General features: G+C 43.1%; 1 protein-coding gene across 5 annotated transcripts in view; it reads right to left on the minus strand.

Annotated features, from left to right (window-relative positions):
• dpp3 (dipeptidyl-peptidase 3) overlaps positions 1-25,462 on the minus strand; it is a 34,582-nt gene extending 9,120 nt beyond the window's left edge. The window contains exons 1-19 of one of the 5 annotated variants that reach the window (XM_060936313.1): positions 25,391-25,462; positions 21,118-21,434; positions 20,945-21,034; positions 19,187-19,324; positions 19,009-19,083; positions 17,801-17,891; positions 17,541-17,671; positions 17,302-17,432; positions 14,639-14,697; positions 14,353-14,547; positions 14,157-14,269; positions 12,276-12,368; positions 12,104-12,166; positions 5,764-5,888; positions 5,557-5,677; positions 2,527-2,706; positions 1,641-1,803; positions 1,325-1,525; positions 724-803 (exon numbers count right to left, since the gene is read on the minus strand). In XM_060936313.1, the coding sequence (XP_060792296.1) occupies positions 1,383-1,525; positions 1,641-1,803; positions 2,527-2,706; positions 5,557-5,677; positions 5,764-5,888; positions 12,104-12,166; positions 12,276-12,368; positions 14,157-14,269; positions 14,353-14,547; positions 14,639-14,697; positions 17,302-17,432; positions 17,541-17,671; positions 17,801-17,891; positions 19,009-19,083; positions 19,187-19,324; positions 20,945-21,034; positions 21,118-21,387 (2,181 nt within the window). In that variant the 5' untranslated portion in view covers positions 21,388-21,434; positions 25,391-25,462 and the 3' untranslated portion in view covers positions 724-803; positions 1,325-1,382. Of the gene's footprint in view, positions 1-723; positions 1,526-1,640; positions 1,804-2,526; positions 2,707-5,556; positions 5,678-5,763; positions 5,889-12,103; positions 12,167-12,275; positions 12,369-14,156; positions 14,270-14,352; positions 14,548-14,638; positions 14,698-17,301; positions 17,433-17,540; positions 17,672-17,800; positions 17,892-19,008; positions 19,084-19,186; positions 19,325-20,944; positions 21,035-21,117; positions 21,435-25,390 lie in introns of those variants that run through there. The other 4 variants (XM_060936314.1, XM_060936316.1, XM_060936317.1 and 1 more) reach the window with 4 other exon arrangements.
• Between the last annotated feature and the right edge of the window lie 341 nt (positions 25,463-25,803).

Below are 25,803 nucleotides of genomic sequence, written 5' to 3' on the forward strand. Positions count from 1 at the left end.
AATACGTAGGGGTTGAATTTCAAGCCCTATCCCTTGTAGCTCAGTTTCAAGGGGAAGGGCCAGAAATTAGAATTGGGATTGGGCCAAAATGGGACGTCTGAACGCTACAGGGGTAGACTCGCTACGCGTGAGGAGAGTTGATTACATATGGGCATTGCATAATTTGCATCCTGGTATTTTGCGCTTCCAAAATGGCGAATATCAACAACAGAACTGCGTGTCTTCCAGTGTTGCCAGATTGGGCGGTTTTAAGGGCATTTTGGCGGATTTGAACATATTTTGGGCTGGAAAACATCAGCAGTATCTGGCAACACTGGTGTCTTCATCCACATTGTTTTCCCGGCGCTTGGTGATGCCATGACAACCGGGAAAAGGAAGTACATTTTCACGCATGCGCATATTTCATTTCCGCATTATTACTATCGTATAGCACGGTCGCAAAAACTGCCATGTGATCGCAAGTGGGGCTGCACCGGTGCTAACACGCTTCTCTCTAGTAAGCAGGTTTGTGACGTGTGAACGCTCCACAAAATTTACACCGGTGTAAGATATATCGCAACAAAATACATCGGTGCAGCATTGATGCAAATATGTGCCGTGTGAACACCCCTAATGTTAGCAAGACAATGAAGCACTAGATAGTATAATAAGCTTGTTTTTACATTAGAACACGTTTAATATTGTAACGGCTGTTGGAACAAAAAAAAAAAGAGAACAAGAGGCTGAAAAATGACTGATTTTTATTTGGTAGGAAAGGCTTCCCTTGTCAGCAATCACACTCCGTCTTCTTTCATGCTACATGCCTTCAAGAAAAATCAAAGTCCAGTAAATCACTGATTTCTGAGGAAACATCCCAGATAACTTGACTAGTCAGTTGATTATGTACTGATCAGTGGTACGTCACATAAAAAGAGTGCATTTGTTAAAACGTTCACCGAAGTGTGACAGGTTTAGATTACATAACAGCTTTCTCCCACTCCGCCCTCACACAGCACATTTCTCACCGATGCTTTAACACATATCCATCTGTGTGGGAAGCGTAGGCTTGTGGTCCCATCTCAAATACAGAGCAGTGATTGCATATTCTAAATAAAAAACCTGACTTGCTGACATTGGTGAACACAGCGCCGAGAGGAGAAAGTTAGTTAACGATTATGTTGTCTGTGGAAGAACAAGCAAAGCATTGTGAGGGTGTATGCAGCAAAATGGATTTAACTGACACTTTTATTTTTTATTTTTTTGCCATTTTCCTACAATTACTTCCAGGGTGATTTCCCTTTGCACCCTCTTTCCATCTCATTTCTTTCTCTGATGCAATTTGTACCTGCAGGCTTAGCGCAGTTATCATCAGAGACACTGGCTCCTAGTTTGCCGTGCTCTTCTCAGCACCAGCACTTGGCATCTCCGGAGGACATTTCCAGCAGCTGACCCTCTATTTCCTCAGCATCCTCGGTGAATCGCTGGGTAAAAGACTGGATCAGTCCTGCAGCACTCGCCTCGTACTCCTCCAGTTCTACTGCCTCGCCTAAAAACACAAAAACAGTTCAGTAGTAACACACAAGAATGGAAAACGCAGCAAGTTGTGGGTGTAAAAGCGAGCTGGTTAGCAGAATCAAGGAATCAGAGCAGCGAGAGCTGACCTTTGACTCGAGTGTTAGCCTGGACGAACATCTTGCGAGCTTCCTTGCGAAGCAGCACTGTCTCACGGAGTCGCAGGAAATTGTGAACGCCGTCAGCAGTCACGGCAGAGTAGCGGTCATACAAAGCTCGGCCTCCCTCCACATCAGCCGTGGACTTGTGCACCTGGGGGAAAAAAACGCATCGTTCAAATCACGAACCTGAGATTGTAATGTCTAGGTTCTTGTTTCAAAGCCTCCTGTTAGTGTCAGTCACTGAATAATAAATACTGGAGATACACAGCATAGAATTAGGGCTACACAATTAATCATTATTGAGATGCTACCAATTTAAAAACTCAATCAATAGCAAGCTTGTGAGCTTAGCTAAAAAGTTTAACTAATTAAATGTTGGGACTTATTTTTGACAGGTGCATTTAAACAGAAGTTCCTTATTTCAGGAGTCTTTCTGCTTCACTGCATTTTTACAGCCAATTTATTTCATTTCATAGATTTAGAAATCTGAAAGCGTAGCACTTTAGAACGTACAGTGTAAAAGAAAATGCCGTTTTCTACGGATTTAAAAATGTACAGAACAATTTTATACCTCAAATCAACTGAATAACTGATATCTGTCGTCATTATTTAAATTCTGAGCATGAATTTAGTCAGAATTTAGCTCGAGGGAAAAAAAAAAAAAAAGCGAATATATTAATAACCTTGAAAGCTTTCGTTAAATACTTCCAATTACTCAGTTGAAAATTAAACTACTGTGTGAGCAGTACGTATCCCACCACCTTGTACACAATCTACAGGTCGCATCCCATTATGTCCCGTTTTTGTTCTACACCTTTACGTTACAGCTGGTGACACAAATTGGACAAATAACGATTTTGGCATTAAAATGTACCTGCAGACTGCAGAGGAACTTCTGGATAGTGTTCTTGCCCACTGTGTGAATCTTACTGCGGTCCAGCGTGATGAGGGCGTCAGGTTGGCCGTCCGCCCCTGTGGCCTCACTCAAGGTCACTAAACCCTCTCCGGCTTCCAGCAGCACACGCAGGATCACAAAACGAGCCTGCATATGAGCCTACAACACACACGGGAATGTGCACACAGTGAGACTCGAAGAAGAAACCTTTGTCACATGCATGCTCAAGCACAATGAGAATCATCCTCTGCATTTAACCCACCTGAAGCAGTGAACACGAACACACACACAGCAGTGGGCAGCCCCACTACAGCGCCCGATGAGCAGTTAAGGGTTAGGTACCTTGCTCAAGGGCACTTCAACCCAAGGCCACCACATGTTAAAAGGGCATATTCTGGACCAATTTCTTTCTTTTTTTTTTTTTATATGAACGTATGTCCCTTTACACACTCATCCAGAAGGGTAATTTTGCACAAGGCCATCTGTCTACAGCAGAAAAAAATAAAATAAAACGCGTCTGGAAAAATCCCAAGGGAGTCTGGAGCCAGATTCGTGATGTCACCTGCGGAAGCGCCAGCAGGCTGCGAGAGCTTTGCACGGTTTCAGTGCACAGCCTGTGTAGACCAAGCGCTCCCATTTCTCTCTCATTGTCCGGTCTTTTGGAAAACGATGAGTACTAATCCCATCAAGATTGGTGTTGCTACACCCTCCTACGATACATCTGTTAACCATTTTAATCATTACGTGATAACGTTGAAGAAATTTGCAGAAAACCACCAGGTTGTTTTCTCATAAACCAACCAGCACTAACGCAGGATTCAAAGGGAGGCGTCCCGCACGCGAAGTCACAAAAATCAACGTTTGCCGGGAAATCCAAACGCCAAGTTTTTTCAGAGGCGGACCAATTCGCCTCAATTGGCTTGATTTCAACTGAATTTTTCTGGTATTGCGCAAGGTAAAAAAAAAAAAAAAATTGCAGAGAATGCAGAACGTTACAGATATTTGTCCAAAGTTTAATATAAAATGGGAGAATTACATTGATCTTGCTCCTGAATTTACCCGTGATACGCACTTTAACCTAACTGCACGTCTTTAAACTGTAGGGGAAACCTGGAGGAAACCCACGCAGACATGGGGAGAACATGCAAACTCCATACAGAAAGGATCCTGCCAGCTGCTGGGCTCGAACCCAGAACCTTCTCGCTAATCACTACACCACCGTGCCACCCAACAACTGACAAAAGGGTTTATAAAAGCCAGGATAAGATGCATCCCACTAAATTCTCATGGAGAACAGGGAAAGAACAACCCCCCCGACAACACTGTGTTGAAAATAATCATTTCTTGAAAGATTTTTTTTCTCCGAATAAATTTATTTCAATTAACAGTTGGATTTTTCTCATTTTTTTCAGTGCGAGATGAAGCGACTTCACCAAAGGGTGGATTTTTTTCTAAACCTCTCCCTCTCAGTGTCACTAACTGTGAAGGACCCAGTGTGTGTATAATACATACAGACGTAGATTTTGTCCCGTTATTGACAAAAATACAGCTTGTGTCTGGGGGCGATGCCTTTGTAATGATTCTGATCTCTGGTATACTGCGAGTACACCCTCATGCTCATGAAGGAGCGAGCAGTGTTTAATGCAGAAACATTGCAATAAATTGTACAACTTGATTTTGTTGTCGGTCGGCACGGTGGTGTAGTAGTTAGCGCTGTCGCCTCACAGCAAGAAGGTCCGGGTTCGAGCCCCGTGGCCGGCGAGGGCCTTTCTGTGCGGAGTTTGCATGTTCTCCCCGTGTCCGCGTGGGTTTCCTCCGGGTGCTCCGGTTTCCCCCACAGTCCAAAGACACGCAGGTTAGGTTAACTGGTGACTCTAAATTGACCGTAGGTGTGAATGTGAGTGTGAATGGTTGTCTGTGTCTATGGTGGGGTTTACATTAGACCGTATCAGCGGATCATCAGATTAACGTTTTTAAAAACGATTAGCGTGCACACAGCAACGCCAATACACGGATACGCTAATCACATGACTAATTCGGCACGCAAGTTGAAATGTGTCAGTGCGGCTCATCGCTTCCTCCTCAGCGGCTGCGCTCCAAATCACTCCGCCCTGAACAGCGAGTGCCCTCGGGAGGGTGCGCACTCCGGCCCTGCGCAGCTCACAGAGCGTGCGAGTGAAGCGCACTAGCAGTGATTCGGGACTGAGCCGCTGTGCGCAAGTCACTTACCACTTGCAAGTGGAAGGATGGCAAGCCTAAAGACAATCATAACTACACAATGGGCAGTATTTGCAGTATTTTCATACTTTTATACTCTTTAATGAAAGGTGATACAAGGCGGAAGTCCGCGCCGTTTTTCAGCAGTCGTGTCACATGACCAACGCCAGCGAATCAGGAACATGGATGTCACAGTGATGTTGTCCAATGACGACGCCAGCTAGAGCTCAGCACAGCATATCCGCGTATTCTCAATGTTTACACAGCACCGGACCAGACACGATCTGGATTGAATACGTGGACACTGGCGGATTCCCATTTCCCGGCGTTTTAATGTAAATGGACAGTGCATCCGCGAAGAAAACGAGACAGATACGGTCTAATGTAAACTTGGCCTGTGTGTCAGTCCTGTGATGACCTGGCGACTTGTCCAGGGTGTACCCCGCCTTTCGTCCGCAGTCAGCTGGGATAGGCTCCAGCTTGCTTGCGACCCTGTAGAACAGGATAAAGCGGCTAGAGATAATGAGATGAGATTTTGTTGTCTAATCACTAGAGCTACAATAATGCAAGTGCCCATTTTTTTTATATTATATTAACACAAAGCCAACCTTTTCATTAAAATAAATGAATATTTTTAAAAAAGAAGTAGTAATTGCAGCCAATTCACTAGAAATGCAGTGTACTTGGATCTTATTACAGTGCTGAGGTGTTATGTAACCATTTTGGCAATTTTGCACGTAAAGGAGTCCTGCCAATAAAGTACAATAAACTGAAACTAAAACTATTGCAAACCTGTCTCCAGCTCCTGCTCTCTGGTGTGTAAAACTCCAGGCCAAGCAGACCAGCACGGACCATGGTCAACCAGTTCACATACACCACCTCCTCTGCTGCTTCACCTTCATGGCCAAAGATGCTGCATTCAAGCACAGTAACATCTCGGCTACATTACAGTGCACAAGATTAAATACTTGAATGTGTATGGGTCAGCATTTGTTTTACCTCAGCACCTGCTTGTTCAGACAAAGGTAGAGCCCCACACACTCTGCCCTACACTCCTCATATGATGATGCGATGGTGGAGAACTTGCTGTCCCATGTCTCATTGGCTTTGTACCAGCTGGTAATCTAAAAGAAAGAAGCACAGTTAAGCACAGACAGTCAACCCACTGTTGTTTGAGCAACAGTGCAGTGGTTTTGTTCGGAACCAAACGGTTACGTTCACTATATTTGCGACACGAAAAGTTTTCCCATCCATCAGAATGAAGTTATTCCAAATGCGCATTCTTCGTTTAAATGCAAAACATTTCTGTACATGAGGAGGCATTTAGTGTCAACCTTTTAACAAGTAATATAGGTGTAACAATATTAACTCTGTACGTTATTGTAGTTTAACACCTTGCTTGAGGTTTTTTTTTTTAATGTCCAAAAAGAGGCAAAAAGAATAAATTGTGTTCTGCAGCATCCTTTCAAAAATATTAGATTAGATTGACATCTCACCTTCCATCAACACAATCACAATGGGGGGGGGGGGGGGGGGGACAAGACAGAAATGGGATATCTAGACTGATAACAGACAAAAGGGATATATACAGTGCCCGCTACGATTATTGGCGCCCCTTGTAAAGATTAGTAAAAAGGATTAGAATACATCACCCCAACAATCACTACTGTTGAATTACAAGAAAAAGTTAAACCTTGGAGTTTCTAAGTCTCCAAAACCACCATCAGATACCATCTCCATGTCAACACATTATTTGGAAGGCATGTCGGGGGGAAGACTTTTCTGTCAGTTGGCCACAAACATAAGTGCCTGAAGTTTGCAAAACACAACTACAACTTTGACTGGAACCGTGTTCTATGGTCTGATGTCACCAAAAAAAAAAAAAAAATTTTTTTAAAAACGGAGCTTTCTGGCAATAAACACTCAAGGTGGGTTTGGTGTAAAAAGAAGGACGGCTATAACGAAAAGAACTCGATCCCAACTGTAAAACATGGTGGAAGTTCTGTGATGTTTTGTGGCCATTTTTCCTCCAAAGGCCCTGGAAACCTTGTCAGGGTACATGGAATCATGGACTCCATGAAATACCAGGACATTTTAAATCAAAATCAGACCGTTTCTGCCCAGGAAACTAAAACTTGGTTGTCATTGGATCCTCCAGCAGGACAATGATCCGAAGCATATCAACACAAAATTGGTTCCCTGAGCACAGAATCAAGCTTCTGCCACGGCCATCTCAGTCCCCTGACCTGAACCCCATTGAAAACCTGTGGGCTGAGCTGAAGAGGAGAGAGCACAAGAGAAGGCCGAGGACCCTGGACGATCTGGAGAGATTGTGTAACGAGGAATGGTCTCAGATGCCCTGCTCTGTATCTCCAACCTTATAAAATGTTATAGGAGAAGACAGTGCCGTTTTACTGGCAGAGTGTACAAAAAGTATTAGATCATGGGCGTAAAAATGCGTATGGACGCGTCCATACCAATATTCAGCCGAGTTTAAAATGTCCATACCATTTTTGAATGGAGAAGCCGCGATGCGGGAAACGCTGAATAAAAACACCAAACGCGGTATCGCTTCCAGCTGATTTTCAGTTGTGAACAGACCTCTCAAAGACGGCTGACTATTGGTGGGGACAGCAGGTAAAAAAGCTTTATGAAGCTTTGATTGGCCCACCTCCCGTTGCCTTGACGTTACTATGGTTTTTTGTTGTCATTGGCTGTAAGCAGTAGCAAGCGGTAAAATCAGCATCCAGCTCGCTGCTACAGCAAAACAGCACACAGGCAGTGATGTCGGGCAATAAAAGAAAACGTAAGGACGACATAAGGCATTATTTTACCCAGTCAACGGTAAGCTATTCAAAACAAAATAGCCTTGTTAGAGAACCTCTTCAGACAGTGACGTTTTTTCTCTCTCTCTCGCTCTCTCTCTCTCTCTCTCTCACACACACACACACACACACACACAAATGTTTGTAGGTAATGCTAAATGTTTACTTATATTTACTTTTTTCTTGCTCATTGTTTGCATGTATATGCATATGTATATATGCATGTGTATATGCGTATGTATGTAACCTCTGCAATTAGGGATGTCCCGATCCGATCACATGATCGGAAATCGGGCCCGATCACATGGTTTCAGACTCGATCGGAATCGGGCATTGCCTCCCGATCAGGGATCGGATATATCTCATCTCATTATCTCTAGCCGCTTTATCCTTCTACAGGGTCGCAGGCAAGCTGGAGCCTATCCCAGCTGACTACGGGCGAAAGGCGGGGTACACCCTGGACAAGTCGCCAGGTCATCACAGGGCTGACACATAGACACAGACAACCATTCACACTCACATTCACACCTACGGTCAATTTAGAGTCACCAGTTAACCTAACCTGCATGTCTTTGGACTGTGGGGGAAACCGGAGCACCCGGAGGAAACCCACGCGGACACGGGGAGAACATGCAAACTCCGCACAGAAAGGCCCTCGCCGGCCCCGGGGCTCGAACCCAGGACCTTCTTGCTGTGAGGCGACAGCGCTAACCACTACACCACCGTGCCGCCCGGATCGGATATATATCTATATAATATATTCTCATTTTTAACACATCAATAGCTATGCGTTGGCACAGAGTGAGACCAGACCTCTTGTCTCAACACAGCAACATCAACGCGTGCGGCATGACATCACTTTGTAGCGGAGACGCTATTGGTTATTGGCTGCCTGTTGCCGGCAAAGTTGAACACGGAAGCAGTTCGAAGCGGAAAGCAAAGCATGAGATCTTTTTTTTTTTTTGTTGGATGACAAAAGAAACGGGCTCAAACCTGAAAGGGTAGAAATGCTCGTTTTCATCAAGAAAAACGTTCATTTCCTTAATTGAAATTACTGTACACCACTGTGAGATGCGTTCTTAAAAGCAAATTACCGGCACTGTGGCACTTTATTTTTTTTTATTTGTTTACATTCCTGCCAGGTATTTTAAGGTTATTTTTTTTAATTTGTTATTTATTGTTCAAACTGCCTCACGCAAGTGCTCTGTTTGCTAACGGAGTTGTTGGATGTTAAAATAAGGTGTTAAATAAAAAATGAGGAACATCCTGGATCCGTTTCTTTCCTCGTCTTTATTTTTTATGGATTATAAGAAGTATCGGATCAGGACTCGGTATCGGCAGATACTCAAAATCAAATGATCGGTATCGGATCGGAGGGCAAAAAAACCTGATCGGGACATCCCTATCTGCAATAAAATGTGAAACAATTGTCACTTAACCCTTTCAACTTAATGAATAAACATTTTTGCAAAATGCACTACAACTACCAAAACTCTTCACACTTCTACCACCCATACCTACATTACTTCCAGATTCTGAAATTGCAGTAACTCAAAAGGAAGCACATGTTGTTTCAAATATGTGAAAATAGTAAAAGTTGTGTGAAAATGAAGCAGCAGCACATAATTTTGATTGATTGTGTTGTTGTATTTTGGGTAGGTCATCCACTACAGCGAAATTCACAGCAACTTCAATGTCCACTTTCTCTGTGTGATAATGTATTGCCCGTATACATGCAGATGTTAGCCTAAGTCTAAGACTAAGTGTACCTGGTGCTAAAAATCAAAATAACACAAAGGAATGGACAACCAATCATTTGTACAGTGTAGGCCACATTTCGTGCGACAACCATGGCGCACTGGGGCGCTTGGCCAAATTATGTCCCCACCAATATCAACACCGTTTTTACGCCCTTGTATTAGATGCAGGGGTGCCAATAATAATGGCACGTTTTTGTTAAAAAAAACCTCTCTCTTGATGAGGGATTTGTTTTTCCTATGAATACATTTATTTCAATTAAAGGTTGGATTTTTCTCACTTTTTTCTAGTGCGAGATGAAGCAACTTCGACAAAAGCTGTTAAACATGATTTGTTGTCGGTAAAGCTAAAGCAGCTCGGCCTCAATCCATACACTGTTAACTGGTATTTAAGCTTTTTGGAAGGTAGACAGCAGAGAATTGTTTACAATGATTCCGTGGGAAAATGGAAAGACGTTAATAAGGAGACCACACAAGGTAGCGTTAGTGGCCCGCATTTGTTCACAATTTTTCTCAATGATCTGGAGACAAGCATAGATAGTAAGCCTGTATTGTTTAAATATGCAGACGATACCAGTATTGCATCACCTGCGTGGAGAGGTAGAGACAATCCTGAGGCCTTAGTGAATCAGTTTAAGGAGTGGTCTAGTTATAATAGTATGTCTAGCAACCCGACTACTGTAAATGTAAAGAATTGATTTTTCCGAAGAGAGGTTGTACGGAGGAATTCCCAATGGTATCAGGTATACCGCAGACCAGTGAGCTTTCCGTCTTGGGTGTAACGTTTCAAGATAATAGTAGATTTGATATTCATATTCATGAAAAGCTTGTTAAGGCCAACAAGTGCCTTTTTTATCTTAAAGTGCCATTCCACCATTGGATGTATTTTTTTGGCATAAAATACAATATATTTTATGACAACATGACTAGACAGAGAAATCTTTTAGCTTCAAAATGATATCAAACAATTTTTTGACAACGACAAGTATATTAATTTTGCGACCAAAGTCACCTACCCTTTTAATTTCCGCACGGTAGTGAAACGTGATGTCATCGGCAGGTTCCCCTTCTTGTGTACCACGTCATGTGTGACGTGGCACAGATTATCAGCAATGGCGGATAGAACGCGATTGTCAGCTTCGGAAAAGAAGCGAAGGAAAATAGCAAGTGATGCCCAAAGGAGACGGTCGATGGTGAATATCGGCACAGCAATCGACAAGTGGAAATCTCGTTCTATCCGCCATTGCTGATAATCTGTGCCACGTCACACGTGACGTGGTACACAAGAAGGGGAACCTGCCGATGACATCACGTTTCACTACCGCGTGGAAATTAAAAGGGTAGGTGACTTTGATCGCAAAATTAATATACTTGTTGTCAAAAAATTATGTTTGATATATCATTTTGAAGCTAAAAGATTTCTCTGTCTAGTCATGTTGTCATAAAATATATTGTATTTTATGCCAAAGAATACATCCAATGGTGGAATGGCACTTTAAGATCATTAAGTAAGGAAGGATATAATCAGTTAGAGATTGATCACTTTACTAGCGTCATCCTTCCCAATATCACTTATGGCCTTCCTATTTATGGCGCGTCCAATGCTGAATTAACAGCTGTACAATGTTTCTTGGACAGATGCTATAAATGTAAATATACATCATAATGTGCATGAATTATTAGAAAGGCAGGACAAGAGAATTTTTAAGAAAGTAACGTATTTAAGCCAACACCCTCTAAGGGAATTGATGCCAAAGACAAAGAGAATAAAGTACTATTGTAGAAAGAACTTCAGCTGCCGCTCAAAAGTTAACACTGATCGTTTTAAGAAGTCTTATATAAATCGTGTAATTTTTAGATATGACCTTGCACTATAAGATTAATTTTCTTTCAATTTTATTAGCATAGGTGATCGTATGGGGTCGAGTAAAATTAAGGATTAATTTCACGAGTGATTTAGAAGTTTTGAAAAACTTTGAAATCATGAGGAACCCCATACGATTACTGGTTTATAACATATAGGGCCAAATTCATACTTCGGAAGCCATTCAAGTTCACAACATTTGTCATTCACGTTTTCTGAACCAATCAGGGCGCGAGACTATCTTGCACGTTTGAATCCCTTTCTAAAGCGTCTTTCATCATGACACGGCGACACGACACGAGGATTTTGAAAGTGGTGTACAAAATTTTATTAGAACTTCTTTACAAAAGCCATTTTGTTGACATAATTTGCTAATTTTTGTAACCGTAACCAAGCAACAAACTAGCCAATAGCATTTCAGAAATACGGCCCCGTGTTAAGGAAAAAAAAAAAAAGCCCTCCTTGATTGAACAATCAGAATTGAGTAATTTGGCCCCATGTATTATAATTTGATATATAGTACATTGTATTCATATTTTTATTGTAGTTATATTACATTTTGCAACATAAGATATGTATATTTTATCTTGTGATGAAATAATAAAGAAAAGCTAGAACTTTTTTTTTTAATCTAACCCTTATAAGGGGTGCCGATAATTGTGGAAGGCACGGTCATTAATATATCCATTATATAATTTTTTTTTTTTAACGGGACAATTTGTTGTACCAATCTGGAGGTCTTTAGTTAGTCATGATCTTTAAGTTCTTTTAAAATACGCAACATAAACTGAACTCACAGGACTATTTTTTTTTAAATCAGTCAGGTTGATTATAAACATGGCCACTAATATCTACATTCAAAAGGTTAGCAGAATGGAATGTAACAGACTCACCAATTCCCCTGTCTCTGGATTACGGAGCTCAGCATGATCAAAGTTGAATTTTCCACCTTCATCCTACACACAGAAAATAAGGTGAGGCTGTGAGACACTCACTCTAATCCCTATAGTCTTAGGAGTATTTACGTACAACAGTAGGCTGTACTGCAAGACCGAGCTCACTCACCTGCATAAAGAGTTTGCCACTGCCATGCCCCAGAAGCTCATGCAGCCCCACCTGCACCTCAAAAGATGGGCCTTTCCACTTGATATAGAGATCCTACAGGCATAACGGAACAAGAGATCATTTCAGGCTGAACCCTTTGTACAATGCATTAATAACATTACAGGGGAAAAAATATATATATATTCAATTGGATTCTGACGTACAATTTACTGTGAATATACAAGGACATATACAACCCCGAGTCCAAAAAAGTTGGGACAAAGTACAAATTGTAAATAAAAATGGAATGCAATAATTTACAAATCTCAAAAACTGATATTGTATTCACAATAGAACATAGACAACATGTCAAATGTTGAAAGTGAGACATTTTGAAATTTCATGCCAAATATTGGCTCATTTGAAATTTCATGACAGCAACACATCTCAAAAAAGTTGGGACAGGGGCAATAAGAGGCTGGAAAAGTTAAAAGGTACAAAAAAGGAACAGCTGGAGGACCAAATTGCAACTCGTTAGGTCAATTGGCAATAGGTCATTAACATGACTGGGTATAAAAAGAGCATCTTGGAGTGGCAGCGGCTCTCAGAAGTAAAGATGGGAAGAGGATCACCAATCCCCCTAATTCTGCGCTGACAAATAGTGGAGCAATATCAGAAAGGAGTTTGACAGTGTAAAATTGCAAAGAGTTTGAACATACTGTATCATCATCAAAAGATTCAGAGAATCTGGAAGAATCTCTGTGCGTAAGGGTCAAGGCTGGAAAACCATACCGGGTGCCCGTGATCTTCGTGCCCTTAGACGGCACTGCATCACATACAGGCATGCTTCTGTATTGGAAATCACAAAATGGGCTCAGGAATATTTCCAGAGAACATTATCTGTGAACACAATTCACCGTGCCATCCACCGTTGCCAGCTAAAACTCTATAGTTCAAAGAAGAAGCCGTATCTAAACATGATCCAGAAGCGCAGACGTCTTCTCTGGGCCAAGGCTCATTTAAAATGGACTGTGGCAAAGTGGAAAACTGTTCTGTGGTCAGACGAATCAAAATGTGAAGTTCTTTCTGGAAATCAGGGACACCGTGTCATTCGGACTAAAGAGGAGAAGGACGACCCGAGTTGTTATCAGTGCTCAGTTCAGAAGCCTGCATCTCTGATGGTATGGGGTTGCATTAGTGCGTGTGGCATGGGCAGCTTACACATCTGGAAAGACACCATCAATGCTGAAAGGTATATCCAGGGTCTAGAGCAACATATGCTCCCATCCAGACGACGTCTCTTTCAGGGAAGACCTTGCATTTTCCAATATGACAATGCCAAACCACATACTGCATCAATTACAGCATCATGGCTGCGTAGAAGAAGGGTCTGGGTACTGAACTGGCCAGCCTGCAGTCCAGATCTTTCACCCATAGAAAACATTTGGCGCATCATAAAACGGAAGATACGACAAAAAAGACCTAAGACAGTTGAGCAACTAGAATCCTACATTAGACAAGAATGGGTTAACATTCCTATCCCTAAACTTGAGCAACTTGTCTCCTCAGTCCCCAGACGTTTACAGACTGTTGTAAAGAGAAAAGGGGATGTCTCACAGTGGTAAACATGGCCTTGTCCCAACTTTTTTGAGGTGTTGTTGTCATGAAATTTAAAAATCACCTAATTTTTCTCTTTAAATGATACATTTTCTCAGTTTAAACATTTGATATGTCATCTATGTTCTATTCTGAATAAAATATGGAATTTTGAAACTTCCACATCATTGCATTCCGTTTTTATTTACAATTTGTACTTTGTCCCAACTTTTTTCGAATCGGGGTTGTAGCATAGTGTACAAGGAGTATTGCTTGTTATAAATTTTAGCAAGCATTTTAACTTACTTTATCCTTTTCTTCCAGAAAAGTTAGTTTTTCCTTTTGTGTTGCATAGGCCACAGCCAGCACATTCCCAAGGGACACGTTCTTAAAGCCTTCCGTTTGTCTAATGTCATCATCTGGAAAGAGAGACAACATTTACTATAGCAAAATATCTGCAGAATTCACTGAAAACTATGGTACACTGAAGGCTGGAACTCACAGTTTGGAATGTTGATTCCTGCTGGGATGCCACTGCCTGCGAAGGTGAGCACATCCAGCGAGGTGAAATCAGGTTTGAGGAAGCGATCTTTTTCAAACGCAGCAGGCCACGGCAACTCGGGCAGCAAGACTTCGGCGGAGCTCACCAATTGTGCAAATCGTGCACTCATCGCCTTATTCACCACAGCGACAAAACCTGGTAAGAGAGGGCAGAAATGTGAAGATGTAACAAGCCACCTGCAGCACTAACCACAGATATCTAGAGCAAGATGAGAATTTAAACTTGCCTTCAAACTCGCCTCTTGAACCAAATGGATCTCTGTAGCTCTCAATGAAGCCAATGTAACTATCGGGCAGAGGAATAAAAGTGGAGAAAAACAGAGAGTGATTTTTGGGGTAAGTTAAAGATTATTCATTTTATTTATAGCTCCCCGCCCCAAAATCTATTTCCCTACAACAAGGTTGCACATGCTTCCCAGTAACTTGCATACTGGAACACTTTTGTATTTTGACGACACTAACACCCGTTCAGTTAAAGTGCATATCACGGGTAAATTCAGGAGCAAGATCAATGTAATTCTCCTATTTTACAGTGGCGCTTGAAAGTTTGTGAACCCTTTAGAATTTCTATATTTCTGCATAAGTATGACCTAAAACATCATCAGATTTTCACACAAGTCCTAAAAGTAGATAAAGAGAACCCAGTTAAACAAATGAGACAAAAATATTATACTTGGTCATTTATTTATTGAGAAAAATGATCCAATATTACATATCTGTGAGTAGCAAAAGTATGTGAACCTCTAGGATTAGCAGTTAATTTGAAGGTGAAATTAGAGTCAGGTGTTTTCAATCAATGGGATGACAATCAGGTGTGAGTGGGCACCCTGTTTTATTTAAAGAACAGGGATCTATCAAAGTCTGATCTTCACAACGCATGTTTGTGGAAGTGTATCACGGCACGAACAAAGGAGATTTCTGAGGACCTCAGAAAAAGCGTTGTTGATGCTCATCAGGCTGGAAAAGGTTACAAAACCATCTCTAAAGAGTTTGGACTCCACCGATCCACAGTCAGACAGATTGTGTACAAATGGAGGAAATTCAAGACCATTGTTACCCTCTCCAGGAGTGGTCGACCAACAAAGATCACTCCAAGACCAAGGCGTGCAATAGTTGGCGAGGTCACAAAGGACCGCAGGATAACTTCGAAGCAACTGAAGGCCTCTCTCACATTGGCTAATGTTAATGTGTCCACCATCAGGAGAACACTGAACAACAATGGTGTGCATGGCAGGGTTGCAAGGAGAAAGCCACTGCTCTCCAAAAAGAACATTGCTGCTCATCTGGTTTGCTAAAGATCACGTGGACAAATCAGAAGGCTATTGGAAAAATGTTTTGTGGATGGATGAGACCAAGCTAGAACTTTTTGGTTTAAATGAGAAGCGTTATGTTTGGAGAAAGGAAAACACTGCATTCCAACATAAGAACCTTATCCCATCTGTGAAACATGGTGGTGGGAGTATCATGGTTTGGGCCTGTTTTGCTGCATCTGGGCCAGGATGGCTTGCCATCATTGATGGAGCAATGAATTCTGAATTATACCAGCGAATTCTATAAGAAAATGTCAGGACATCTGTCCATGAACTGAATCTCAAGAGGAGGAGGATCATGCAGCAAGACAACGACCCTAAGCACACAAGTCGTTCTACCAAAGAATGTTTAAAGAAGAATAAAGTTAATGTTTTGGAATGGCCAAGTCAAAGTCCTGACCTTAATCCAATCGAAATGTTGTGGAAGGACCTGAAGCGAGCAGTTCATGTGAGGAAACCCACCATCATCCCAGAGTTGAAGCTGTTCTGTACGGAGGAATGGGCTAAAATTCCTCCAAGCCAGTGTGCAGGACTGATCAACAGTTACAGAAACGTGTAGTTGCAATTATTGCTGCACAAGGGGGTCACACCAGATATTGAAAGCAAAGGTTCACATACTTTTGCCACTCACAGATATGTAATATTGGATCATTTTCCTCAATAAATAAATGACCAAGTATAATATTTTTGTCTCATTTGTTTAACTGGATTCTCTTTGTCTACTTTTAGGCCTTGTGTGAAAATCTGATGATGTTTTAGCTCATATTTATGCAGAAATATAGAAAATTCTAAAGGGTTCACAAACTTTCAAGCACCACTGTATATTAAACTTTGGTCAAATATCTGTAACATTCTGCATTTTTTTTTTACCTTGCGCAATACCAGAAAAATTCACTTGAAATCAAGCCATTTGAGGCGAATTGGTCCGCCTCTGAAAAAACTTGGCATTTTGATTTCCCGGCAAACATTGATTTTCGTGACGTCGCGTGCGGGACGCCTCCCTCTGAATCCTACGCCAGCACTGGTTTGTTTATGAGAAAACGACCTGGTAGTTTTCTGCAAATTTCTTCAACGTTATCGCGTAATTATTAAAATGGTTAACAGATGTATCGTAGGAGGGTGTAGCAACACCAATGTTGATGGGATTAGTACTCATCATTTTCCAAAAGACCGGACAATGAGAGAGAAATGGGAGCGCTTGGTCTACACAGGCTGTGCACTGAAACTGCGCAAGCTCGCGCAGCCTGCTGGCGCTTCCGCAGGTGACGTCACGAATCTGGCTCCAGACTCCCTTGGGATTTTTCCAGACGTGTTTTGTTATTTTATTTTTTTCTGCTGTAGACGGATGGCCTTGTGCAAAATTACCCTTCTGGATGAGTGTGTAAAAAACGAAATTGGTCCAGAATATGCCCTTTAAGACGATATAAAAAGCATTCAAGTCAATTTCTCCAAAAGGAGTAAATTAAATACATATTTTAAAAACGTTACTGCAGCTTTGGTGTAATTGGACTCCAAGGCAAAGCAAATCAGGCAAGTTTTAATTACACAGACCAGATTTTTTTTTTCTTCTACATATTCACCTCTCTACAATAGGTCCCTTGTCTTTTATCCAAAAACGGGATCCTTCTTTATGAGCATCCACAGACCCATAGGTGAAACTTCTTATATACTCCTCCAGCATTTGACTCTGGTTCTCATTGGCAGCGTAAGCCTATACACAAGAACAAGCGCAACATTTAAAACATCGATATCTGCATTTCTCTAAAAGAAAAAAGGAGCGGAGTTACTGCACTGAAAACATGCGGTTTACATAATCCACCTTAGCTTTTTCCAGGTTTTGGCTGACTTTCTCCATAAGATACGCATAGTCTCCTCTCTGAACCGAAAACGTAGCATCCTCAAAGTCATAGGTGCCACAGCAGGTCTTTCCCTCACCGTCAACAGCGCAATCTGTAAAATACAGTTTACAGGTAGGCATGAGAAAGAAAAGCCAGAACAGATCACTGAAGCAAGCTGATTCTCCTGACATGAGTTACATAAACTTGGAACATTCAGTCTGCTTTTTTATTTTCCTCTCACCCTTCTTCACTGCAGAAGCAAGGCGCACCTCGTAGCAGTGTTTCCCTTCGGACCCCTTCTTAAACAAACGTGTGTTGTAAGCACTCAGTTTCTGGTGGGGGGATATATAACATTACAAACTTGAGCAGGAAGGCAGCTGTATGAGGACTCGTACCAAATCTCCCATTCGCCAAAACAGGCGAGGGTAGGCAATAGGGTAAAAAGATTCTATCAGAATATACAGTGCACTGCATGTTAAAGGAACAGTCCACCGTACTTCCATAATGAAATATGCTCTTATCTGAATTGAGACGAGCTGCTCCGTACCTCTCCGAGCTTTGCGCGACCTCCCAGGCAGTCAGACGCAGTCAGACGCACTGTCACTCCTGTTAGCAATGTAGCTAGGCTCAGCATGGCCAATGGTATTTTTTGGGGCTGTAGTTAGATGCGACCAAACTCTTCCGTGTTTTTCCTGTTTACATAGGTTTATATGACCAGTGATATGAAACAAGTTCAGTTACACAAATTGAAACGTGGCGATTTTCTATGCTATGGAAAGTCCGCACTATAATGACAGGCGTACTAACACCTTCTGCGCGCTTTGACAGCGCATTGATACGGAGCTCAGATATCAATGCGCTGCCGAAGCGCGCAGAAGGTGTTAGTACGCCTGTCATTATAGTGCGGACTTTCCATAGCATAGAAAATCGCTACGTTTCAATTTGTGTAACTGAACTTGTTTCATATCACTGGTCATATAAACCTATGTAAACAGGAAAAACACGGAAGAGTTTGGTCGCATCTAACTACAGCCCCAAAAAATACCATTGGCCATACTGAGCCTAGCTACATTGCTAACAGGAGTGACAGCGCGTCTGACTGACTGGGAGGTCGCGCAAAGCTCGGAGAGGTACGGAGCAGCTCGTCTCAATTCAGATAAGAGCATATTTCATTATGGAAGTACGGTGGACTGTTCCTTTAAGCATTACAATTAGGTTTGCTAACAAAGTGCTTGAAAAACAGTAATACGACTGGGAACTACGTGTTTAATTATTAAAGTTACATAATCCAGCATCTACAAAAATAAATACAGAAGACGCAACTGGCTTAGATCTAAAAAAAAAAAAAAAAAAAAAAAACGAACAATAGTATGAGAGAAAAATGCCATCAAAGAAAGACATCACAAAAATAAAGTGCTGCAGATATTAATAACTGTCTAAATATTGCACCTTGGAGTCTAGAAATTTCTGGGCCAACTCTGCATCTTTTAAACAGCAGTCCCCTGAGAAGTACGTGGAGATACCCTGTGAAGGACAAAAAGAAAACCAAGCCATTCATTAGACAGATTATACAAGACAGGGTTATGAAAAGAGACAGGATGTTAACGTTTATTAGGAGCAGACTCACTTCATCCCCGAGTCCAAGCTGTTTCTGCTTGTCTTCCAGGGAGTATAGGAGGTGGGAGCAGCTGTTCCACAGAGCCTCCATCTCAGCAGGGTTCTCCTTATAGGCCTGGCTTTCCCACACCACTGCCTTAAACTTCTCCTGCACACAGAACGAAGACATAAATTCACAAGATATGCAGCTTCACGTCCTTCAATACTCAATAGATTAGGATGAAACGCAGTTGATGAAATTATACTCTTAAAAGTTAGCAATAGCTTCTGTTCAAAAGTTGGACGACATTTATTGTGTTAGGTATCGCATATAAAAAGTTACACAATCCAAATGAAATCAGTATTAGAATACGCATCTGGGTGGCAGGGGTCAATCCTCAGGTTATTGTCAGTGTGGAGTTTCTGTGTATGTTCTCCCCATGTCCACAGGGTGTCCTCTGATTTCCTTCCACATCCCAAAATCAGGTCAGTAGGTTTGTTGGCTACTCTAAATTGCTCTAGGTGTGTGTGTGTACTGCCCTGCAGAGAACTGAAGTCCCATCTTGGGTGTATTCCTACACAAGCAGTGCTCCTGGGATAGGATCAGGATCCACCATGGGTCTGGCCAGTATCTCATCTCATTATCTCTAGCCGCTTTATCCTGTTCTACAGGGTCGCAGGCAAGCTGGAGCCTATCCCAGCTGACTACGGGCGAAAGGCGGGGTACACCCTGGACAAGTCGCCAGGTCATCACAGGGCTGACACATAGACAACCATTCACACTCACATTCACACCTACGGTCAATTTAGAGTCACCAGTTAACCTAACCTGCATGTCTTTGGACTGTGGGGGAAACCGGAGCACCTGGAGGAAACCCACGCGGACACGGGAAGAACATGCAAACTCCGCACAGAAAGGCCCTCGCCGGCCACGGGGCTCGAACCCGGACCTTCTTGCTGTGAGGCGACAGTGCTAACCACTACACCACCGTGCCGCCGCCGCCCAGTGTGACTCATTTCTTTTCATTTGGCCAGATGTCATACAGAGCCTCCAAATCAGGTCTGGAGACGAGCTTTGAAAAAAATATATTTCCTTGGTAAATTTTGCCATGTTGTGTATTATTGTGTTGCTGTCAGATATACTCACATTCACTTAAATTGTTAACTTTTTCCTGTATACAAATTACAACAAACACGCCATTACCCTGACCGGGATAAAGCAGTTACTGAAGATGAATAAAAGAATCTCATCTCATTATCTCTAGCCGCTTTATCCTGTCCTACAGGGTCGCAGGCAAGCTGGAGCCTATCCCAGCTGACTACGGGTGAAAGGCGGGGTACACCCTGGACAAGTCGCCAGGTCATCACAGGGCTGACACATAGACACAGACAACCATTCACACTCACATTCACACCTACGCTCAATTTAGAGTCACCAGTTAACCTAACCTGCATGTCTTTGGACTGTGGGGGAAACCGGAGCACCCGGAGGAAACCCACACGGACACGAGGAGAACATGCAAACTCCGCACAGAAAGGCCCTCGCCGGCCACGGGGCTCGAACCCGGACCTTCTTGCTGTGAGGCGACAGCGCTAACCACTACACCACCGTGCCACCAAATAAAAGAATGATTGTATGAAAAAGTAGGGTGTTTTTTTTTTTCACAAAGCATGGGGGAGGCAAACTTTTGCACTAAAAAAATGTAAATCTCTAAAGTTACTGTTAGTTTAATTAGATAACCCTGCATAATAAAATGACTTCCTAACAAATCAGTTCTAGACATTTTACCTTCGGCAAATTGGGGATGAACTTTGTGTCACCAAATGACTTGTAGTTTCCCATGTTTGCATAAAGCCCAGCCGCATACACAAGAAGCGCCTGATGGAAAACAGAAACAAATCTCGATATTTGTTTTCACACTGTACTGTTATTAACCGAGACCACCAAAGTCTGTTCCTCACCTGGTATTCATCGGAGCTCAGGCCTGCTGCAGCCGCCACCGTGTCCAGCTGTGCAGGCGTCTGCTTCCGGAACACCCTCTGCAGGAGCACGTAGATGGACGGGGACTCTGGTGAGGTCTGCAGCAGAACCACCAGCCCGCCATACCAAGCTGCCCGCGAAAGGTAATGGGCATACAGCTGCTCTTTATGCGACAGCAGCCGGAAGGCCTCGGCACAATCCAGAACCGAGATCCCGATGTCATTGGGGAGGTAGTACTGAGAATCCACCATGCTGGTTTGTGAGCAGTGTGATCTTCTGACTAAATTCACAAGGGACTCTGGAGGAGAAATAGAACATGCGTGAATCAAGAAATCTACTGGATACAACCTGGGGCGGAGGGGACCAAACGATTACCTTTCCTTGCTGTTGGGATGCCACCCTTATATTTTTAAATATGTACAAAGGTATCTTTCTAGGTAAAATTAACTACTAAAGATACAAAAAGGTTTTGGGGTACCACCCTAGTGACAAGAGTGTCGGAGAATGTACGGGAGATAATACACAGGTCAAAGAAGACCGTGAGGAACATTTAAAAGAAACACTGCGCTTTCCATCACCAAATAACAAGAATATTATTTTCTTTACAACTCTACTGACAGATAGACAGACAAAAAGTACACAAAGCTTTCTAGAGAAAACAGAACAAATGCTTCTGAGGCTACAAGAGGTGAAATCAGTGGATGTTCCAGCCTGATTTCAGTCCAAGTGCTTTCAGCTCGTAGAAGTGCAGATGGAGGAGTCCAGTTGGTCGGAGAGTTGCACAATCCTTCGCATGTACCGAGACGTTAGTAGCTTGATGGTAAGTTGGAAGCTGAAAACATAAATCTGAAGAAGATTCCAGGCAGTAAATGAGTGGACTTATGTAAATCATCGAAGATGATGTGACAGAAGTTAAGTGAAGTACACAATATAAATTGGTTTCATCTTCTACAACTTCAGAAACATGTCATGTGTTCTGTAGAAATTGTGTGTCCTTCATGTTTATTTATTTATCACCGTCTAGAGAGCAGTTCTTAAGAAAATAATCTTGTTGCTTGCTTGTTTGTTCATTTCATAGTTACGCTGTCATAGTTAGTTTTGCCGGAGTCCCTGCTTGTACTCGGCGCAAAACGTATACTGTACCTCCTTATTCAGGTGACATTGGGCATACCTAATAACCTGTGTTTACCGACTAGTGGCCTAGTGGTAGCGTGTCCGCCTCTTGATCGGGAGATCGTGAGTTCTATTCACGGTCGGGTCATACCAAAGACCATCATAAAAATGGTACCTACTACCATCTGGCAAGGCACGCTGCAATACAGATGTGCATGGGGAGTTAAACTCTCGTGGTTACCAGAGGACTAGCCCCCCACTGTAACCCTAGCTATGTAATAGGCGAGAGGCCGAGGGCTACGGAAACGGAGATCGGCGCCGCCCGATGCGCCACCATCAGAGTTGAGCCTGGTTAGTACTTGAGTGGGAGACTGCCCAGGAATACCAGGTACTGTAAGGCGTGGGAAGGACTTTGACTTTTTTTTTTGAACAACCTGTGTTTTCTTTCTTTCTTTCTCTCTCTCTCTCTCTCCCTCCCTCCTTCCCCCCTCCGAGTTGCATGTCAATCCTGGGATCAACGTGCTGACCTCTTCTGCTCCTTGGACCTGCCCGATCCATCCTGATGCCCTATGTCTGGTCGGAGTCTCATCACATCGCTCCTGTGTAGGACGGCCCCATATGGACAGTTGAAAGTCACACTTGGAAGACACTCTGGACACTTACAGTAATGCTTTTGTGGCCGAGGACTACAGTTGACTTGCTAACTTTAGGACTGCAGTTGTCATGAACAGTTTTGCACTCAAGTTTCTATCAATGAAGAGTTTATAACATCAACGAAACTGACTTCATGTTAAAACTGTTAATGTTATAGTCATGTTGTCTGTTGTTGTCCAGGTGAGGATGGGTTCCCTTTTGAGTCTGGTTCTTCTCGAGGTTTCTTCCTCGTGTCGGCTGGGGGCGTTTTTCCTTGCCACCGTCGCCACGGGCTTGCTCATTGGCGATAGATTAGCGATAAAATTGGCTCATGTCTTAGGTCATTCAGATTCGGTAAAGCTGCTGAGCACTCTCGTCTATGGAAGCGAAGCATGGACCCTCTACTCCCGCCAAGAACGCAGACTGAACGCCTTCCACATGCGCGGTCTCAGAAGACTTCTGGGCATCACCTGGCAGGACCATGTCACCAACACCGATGTCCTGGCCAAGGCAGGGATGCCCAGCATGTTTGCCATGCTGACCCAGAGACGCCTGCGCTGGCTAGGCCACGTCAGCCATGCTGTATGGTGAGCTGGCCACAGGCTCCAGACCTACAGGATGACCCGCACTACGCTACAAGAACGTGTGCAAGTGCGACCTGAGGGCAGGCAGCTTCAACCTCACAGACCTGGAGACGGCTAGCCTGGGCCCACCCATCCTAAGTGTGATGCAACACGAGGGCCTGTTGCGAGCTTAGTCTGGCAAGGCAAGCTATCTCCAGCTCTTCCAAGCTGTCTACTTGTCTGTCTCTGTCTGTTTACCTACTTGGGGAATTAGGTTTCTCGAGAAAAAGGACAATCCTAGACCTGTCCAATCAACTTTGTCCAATCAACTTTGAGCATCTCCAACGGCCCTGGGTAGAGGCGTGTTCAAGGCAGTGACGTAGTAGAACTGCGACCGGAAGCCATAGATTGTTTACAGAATCTCTGCCGGAAGCGCTTCATTCACTAGAAACATTACGAACATGGAGCAGCGGCAAGCCTTTGACACAGCGGTAGATGCTGTATTGAAAGCATTCAACGGGAAGTTCTCATTGAAAACGGAGCAAAGAGCAGCCCTGGAGGTATTTATCTTCTTCCTGTTACTCAAGCAGTTTCCGTCGCGTCACATACGTCAGAGGAAAGAGTGATGTGATTGGTTTAAGCTTCGTCACAGCCTTTTCTGGCTTCGACCAGTAGCAAACTGAGGCATTTCAGGGAGGCGGGTCAACCACGCCTTTGGGAAACGGTTGGGCTTAATATCTTTGCCAGACCAAATGCTCGCAGAGCTTTGAAGTCGCGTTAGCCAGGCTAGGAGACGGCGGCCTCAGACTGCACCGGCTGGCGGTCAATCACCAAGGTCGTCGTTGGGGAAGCCGAGGAAAGGAGAGAGACCCAGTGGGAGGAGACGAGGCTCTGACGACAGCAGAGACTGCAGTCGGCACCAACAGACATCCGACCAAGCAACTTCACCTGCAGCAACTGGTGCAGATCACCATGATCTTTCGAGATCAAAGGAGCCAACATCATCTTTGGGACAATGTCTATTGTTAAAAGGACTGGATCCCCAATAAACCTTTTCTAGAGAAAGGTCTAGGATTGTGGGGCGGCACGGTGGTGTAGTGGTTAGCGCCATCGCCTCACAGCAAGAAGGTCTGGGTTCGAGCCCCGTGGCCGGCGAGGGCCTTTCTGTGCGGAGTTTGCATGTTCTCCCCGTGTCCGCGTGGGTTTCCTCCGGGTGCTCCGGTTTCCCCCACAGTCCAAAGACATGCAGGTTAGGTTAACTGGTGACTCTAAATTGACCGTAGGTGTGAATGTGAGTGTGAATGGTTGTCTGTGTCTATGTGTCAGCCCTGTGATGACCTGGCGACTTGTCCAGGGTGTACCCCGCCTTTCGCCCGTAGTCAGCTGGGATAGGCTCCAGCTTGCCTGTGACCCCGTAGAAGGATAAAGCGGCTAGAGATAATGAGATGAGATGAGGTCTAGGATTGTCCTTTTTCTCGAGAAACCCAATTCCCCAAGTAGGTAAACAGACAGAGACAGACAAGTAGACAGACAGACATCTGATAACCAAATCCACCTGACCTCTGGCCTGGAGTTTACTGAGTCCTGTAACTGACTTCTGAAAACCAAGTTTCGTTTTATAACTGAAAATGAATTACAAACATATCTACTTCCAGACGGATATAAATTCTATCCCTTTATTACGAATATCTCTCAACTTTTAATAAACCACGTGTTTATTTAGTAACAGATCTGGACTTTTACTTTCAGACTGGCTCGTTTCAGCTAACAAAGCTAACACAGCTAGCTCAGGTTGCTAACTTGGCAGCTACACTGTTCGGATTTATTACCATTTAGCTTCACAGTCAGACGTTAAAATACAGCTACTACCTAACTACATTTTATCTTTTCAACAACGAAAGCTTATTATTATCTCCCAGCTATCCCATTTCAATTCATAAGGTACCTTAATTCTGCCTTCAAACCTGTCAAAATGCAGCCTCACCGTCCACCACTTCTCCGACTTCCGCTATTCATTCAACAAATGTCCCGCCTCGTAGCCAATCACGTATGAGAAATAAAGATTGATGACCATTTCAACCAATCAGCACCGACTTAAGTCGTAAATGGCGCTTTTGATTCAAGACATGGAATCAAAACTGTGGCTATTTTGAATTAACTAAAATATGAAACATAGCCTATTTTTTAACACTTTTTTCTTTACCACATAAATCCATATATGTTCCATATGTTATTTCATCGTTCTGATGTCATCTACAATGTAGAAAACAGTCAAAATACAGACTAGGGGTGTACAAACATTTGACTGGTAATACTTTATATTTATATTTTAGTTTGTAGAAAAGCTTCAAAAATGTG

The sequence above is a fragment of the Neoarius graeffei genome, chromosome 12, assembly GCF_027579695.1.
Source record: "Neoarius graeffei isolate fNeoGra1 chromosome 12, fNeoGra1.pri, whole genome shotgun sequence".
In the NCBI taxonomy this organism is placed as follows: domain Eukaryota; kingdom Metazoa; phylum Chordata; class Actinopteri; order Siluriformes; family Ariidae; genus Neoarius; species Neoarius graeffei.